At 36.1% G+C, this 4,818-nt stretch overlaps 1 protein-coding gene across 1 annotated transcript in view; it reads left to right on the top strand.

Moving 5' to 3' along the window:
* The first annotated feature begins 3,397 nt into the window (after window positions 1-3,397).
* Window positions 3,398-4,818, top strand: part of LOC134246195 (selenoprotein F-like) — a 2,856-nt gene continuing 1,435 nt past the window's right edge. Inside the window, exons 1-2 of the mRNA XM_062728519.1 lie at window positions 3,398-3,539; window positions 4,625-4,807. Of these exons, the coding sequence (XP_062584503.1) occupies window positions 3,495-3,539; window positions 4,625-4,807 (228 nt within the window). The 5' untranslated portion in view covers window positions 3,398-3,494. The remainder of the gene's footprint in view (window positions 3,540-4,624; window positions 4,808-4,818) is intronic.

Here is a 4,818-nt window from a genome sequence, read left to right on the forward strand (position 1 = left end):
AATAATGTAGAAAAAAGTAACACTGAAAGAGGGCAAAGTATAGTATGAAAAATAAACACATTTCTCACACATATCATCAAACAACATATTTTCTGGAGGGAAACAAAATAAAGATGCAGCTCCATTGTTTCTGGAATCAGTTATGGGTATTTTGGGGCCTACGAATGAAGGTTAAGATTTTATTGTTGTGAAAGTTAAAATTTAAAAATAATAATAATAAAAGACAACAACAACCAAAAAACACCGATTGATCAAAGGCGAAAATAAAAGTAATCTTGCTGCATTTTGTGATCAATTGAAGTAAGGTGAACAACATTTATTAAACAACTAAAAATGAGGGGAACAGGAGTAAATAGAGGAAAAATCAGAATTAAACATGTGTATTTGATTTTGTCCCTTCTAAGTTTACAGATAATCTTCCCAATAAATCTAAGGAATGTTAAGTAGTCTCGAGTGTACATCTTGTATTTTGTCTCAAGATTTGTACATGTACAAAGTTATATAACTACTTCATGCGTCTTGCCATTGATTCTGCGTACATAATAGAGCTACTCTTACTTGTATTTTGACGGCTCATATCGGCCATCGTAGTTTTGGGCTGTTCTTTTGCTTCATTCCAGATATTTCTGATGTTTTCAATCTTGTTCTCCTCCAACTGTGTATGGTCGCCCTTGTTTTTTTCTGACCTTGTGGATTCAAGTCCAATGCCTCTCTAACGATGCTGTTTTGGGGCTTTCTCCATGTATGACCAATCCACTGCCATGCTCGTTTCTTGATCCGGGGGGATGTTAGTTCTTGGCTGGTACGCTCCAGTAGCTGTTGGGTGAATATTTTTATTGGCCGTGTCACTTTACAGCTGCGTCCTAGGCAATTGTTGGTAAATAGTAAATACTATCTAAAATATTGGTGATACTAGCCAGATTGAAAATCAAACTGGTAAAGAATGCAAAAGCTGACACGAAGAGAGTAAAGTACAATGTATAGACTTACTAAAAAAACTGATTGACAAGATCCAGTGATGGAACAGATCCCGTGCACTAGACGTTAGAGTAGTAATTTGGTCAGTGCAGCCTCTGTTGGATCTAAAACCTGCATGTTCATCTCATAGAACAATATCCACCGCATATTTCATCCTGTTTAGTATTAGTCTACGTAGGAACTTGCTAGCTACTGGCAGCAATACCAAATACCTTTCTAGTTTTCACAGCAGCTTACGTCTCCCTTTTTGGCAGTTTAACCTGTAGCCATTTTTTCCATTCTCTAGTATTCTCTCAGCTTTCCAGGTTTTATTTCATAGTTAAAACAGGTATTCACTTTTCTCTATTTCAACACCTCAGGTGGTGCATCACCCACTCCGGCCGCTTTACCATTTTTCAATGATGTTAAGGCTTTCTTGATATCCTGTTTCTTTACACTTTACTGTCAACCTTTATGTTAAGGTCTTCCCTTGGATTTAGGATACCGGTTTATCTGGTTCTGTCCTATTCAAGACATTAATGAAGTGCTCCTTCCACCTTTCCATTTGTTCCTTTAGATTGGTGAGAACTTTTTGATCTTTGTCTTTGACCGGTTTTGACTTGCATTTTTTTGCATCTACTATATAAGGTTTTGGTGATGTTGTAGAGTCATTATATCCCTCATATAGTCAGCTCTTTCTGCTTCTGTTGCAAGTTGTTTGACATACTCTCTTTGGTCATTCTTGCATGATTTCTTTGAATTTCTCTATCTAAAGTTTGGTACTTGGCATACATGTATGCGTCACACTTTCGTGCATGCTCTTGTTTTAATGTTGTTACCTTTTTCTTTCATTTTGTATCGCCCTCGTTATGCAGTGGTTAAAGATTCTGTTCTCGAATCGCAAAGAAATGAGTCATTCCTTACGTCACGGGTTCGAATTCCACTGTGTGACGTGGAGACCGGTCCTTCGGATGAGACCTTATATAACTATAAACCGAGGTCCCGTGTCGCAGTAGGTGCTGGCACGAAAAAGATCCCTCACTGCTCAATGGCCCTGAGTGCCGATTATAGGACAAAATGTGTAGCTCTCAACCGGCAAGTTGTGGCGTCTCCATATGAGTGAAAATTCTCAAGAGGGACGTTAAGCAACATACAATCAATCAACCAACCTTCTGCAATATACTATCAGACATCCATTCTTTCGTCTTGTTGGATTTTTCTTCCTATTACTTCTTCACATGTATCCTTGATGGTATCTCTTCCAGTAGTCCAGTCGCTTTCAGTATCTAGCTTTTGATATTTGCTGTATCCTAAGTAGAGTAATACTGAACAGGATGAAAGATGCAGTGGATATTGTTCTTCGAGATGAACAGACAGGCTTTATATCCAACCAAATTACAACTCTATGAATTATCGTGAAGCAATCTGCTGAATGGCATGTGCAATCATGTCTGTATATAGACTTTATGGACTTTGAAAAAGCATTTGACAATGTCAACAGAGATGGGATGTGGCAACTGCTGAGATACTATGGATTGCCATCATATATTATAGTGAATATTATTAAGACTCTATGTATTAAAAATTCTCAGTACACGTGATACACTACACGTGATACACGATACAACTCTTATGATTCCTTTAAAGTGAAAACTGGAGTGAAACTTTTGGCTGCTTATACTCTCGCTCACCCTGTTCCTAAAGATTGGAAGACCTGGATTTTGCCGATGATCTTGCCCTTCTGACACACCAAATAAAAGACATCAGCATGATCAGAGAAAAAGACCAACAAGCTAAATGAAATTGGAAAGAAGATAGAACTTAAAATTAATAGCAAGAAAAGAAAAGTTATTAAAGTCATTTCTAGAAAATGTGGACCAATCACAATTAAGGGGGTGGAGCAATTTATATGTACTTGGGGTCCATCATTAACTAAAATACAGGTGGTTCAGACGAAGACATGAAACCCAGAATAAGCAATGAAAGCCGGACCGTGAAACGCTCGTTCCAGTACACTAAGTGAAGAAACAAAGATAAGAATATTTAATATTAGGCCTAATGTTAAATCAGTGCTTTTCTATGGATGTGAAACCTGGAGCCTAACAACAGGGCTCAAAGACTAAATAAATGTGAAATATGAAAACCTTAGCATCAACTGTTCAAAAATTAAGGCCAAAGTTAAAGTTTTTCAATCGTGGATCAAAAGTGAAAAGGTCAATTTGTTTTTACCCAAAGGAAAAATTATAAATTTGGAGAAATTTCATATAATTCAATCTGATAATGCAAAGTAATTGAAACTTTTTCTATGTTCCAATTAACGTTTCATTGTATGTGGTACAATGACTAATTTTGTTTGACAAAGTTATCTGCGGTAAAAAAAAAATACGTCACTGACAGTAAATGACAAAAGAAGCATATGGTATTAGAAATTCTAAGACTTTTGTCTTTCCATCACGTTAATAATTTTCCCGGATCCTCTCACGGATTAGACTTTTGATATTATTTGTTACCCGGAAGTTGTAGTATTTTCTTTCAACATGGTGGACACTGGAGGTGTCCCTCGTTTTATTTTTGCATTATTGGTAAGTGGAGTCTTTCGTCTTCCAAAACTTTTATCGTAAATTAGCAAAATATTTAGTTTTTATGTCAACTTACAAAATATTACATATTTTTCGACTTGCTAAGGTATAAAAAGTTATTTTTACCTGAAATTAAATCTGTTGCTGACAGTGACACGTAACGTTATAATCTGATAAGCTGAGTGACTGTATAACAGGTGGCTAGATCATGGTTGTAGTAAATATAAAGGAATATTTAAATCTCATTAAAAGTCTTCATTTCTGTGTATCTATAATCAAATTGTTTTGTAGAAGTAAGATAAATATATTTAATATTTTAAATTTATTTTTTTAATTTTGGAGTTTTTCTAAACACTGTCTCAAGAGAGATTGTCAGAATAAAATGGCAGTAAAACCTAATGTCATTTGTATTTAGCGAGATTATTATTGTAAAATGTACAAAAGGATCACAGTCTTTAAACTGCTGGATCCCGGCATTTGATATTATTTTCGATTTACAGTAATTGTACTGTAAATCACTTTTTATTCGTGAGAACTTTATTTTCGCGTAATTACGCGAGGCAGTGTGCTCGCGAAAATTTAAATCTCGCTTATAATAGTATTCCTTAATATTATATAGAGCAATAACCATAATTCGTGAAAATTTTGCCTTGCTAATCAAGAGTCAATGACTATCTTGCGAAAATAAGGTGTCGCGAAAATTAAGTGAACTACAGTATGTTGTCAAATGTCCCTCTCAAGAATTTTTTCACTCATATTGAGATGCCACCACTTGCCAATGGAAGGCTACAAATTTTGTCCTATCCTCGGCACTAAGGGCCATAAAGCAGGGAGGGATCTTTTTTGTGCCAGCACCTACTGCAACACGGGTCCTCGGTTTACATGGTCTCATCTGAAAGACCAGTCTCCACGTCCCACAATGGGATTCAATCTCGTGACGTAAGGATTTACTTCTTACTTCGCGACTCTAGAGCAGATGCTCTAACCACTGCGCCACATGTGCGACTTTACAGTAAGTTGAGTAACTGTTAAACAAGTTTAATTTTTGCTAACAAGATAAATTTACATGAATTTATGTTTTATTACAGCTAGTTATAGACAGGGTAGCTTCCAGTTTGTTGTCAGTTGAGGAATGTAGGAATCTTGGTTTTGTTTCTACTGATCTGATGCAAGATGCCTGTAATGAACTGGACCAGTTCAACTTGTCTTCATTAAAAGAGAGCTGTTTGAAGTGCAGTCAAAAAGAAGAGGCAGAAAGTGAAGCCACAAAAGTAAATTTTCA

The sequence above is a fragment of the Saccostrea cucullata genome, unplaced genomic scaffold, assembly GCF_032062105.1.
Source record: "Saccostrea cucullata isolate Sc308-1 unplaced genomic scaffold, CSIRO_AGI_Scuc_v1 ctg205, whole genome shotgun sequence".
In the NCBI taxonomy this organism is placed as follows: Eukaryota; Metazoa; Mollusca; class Bivalvia; order Ostreida; family Ostreidae; genus Saccostrea; species Saccostrea cuccullata.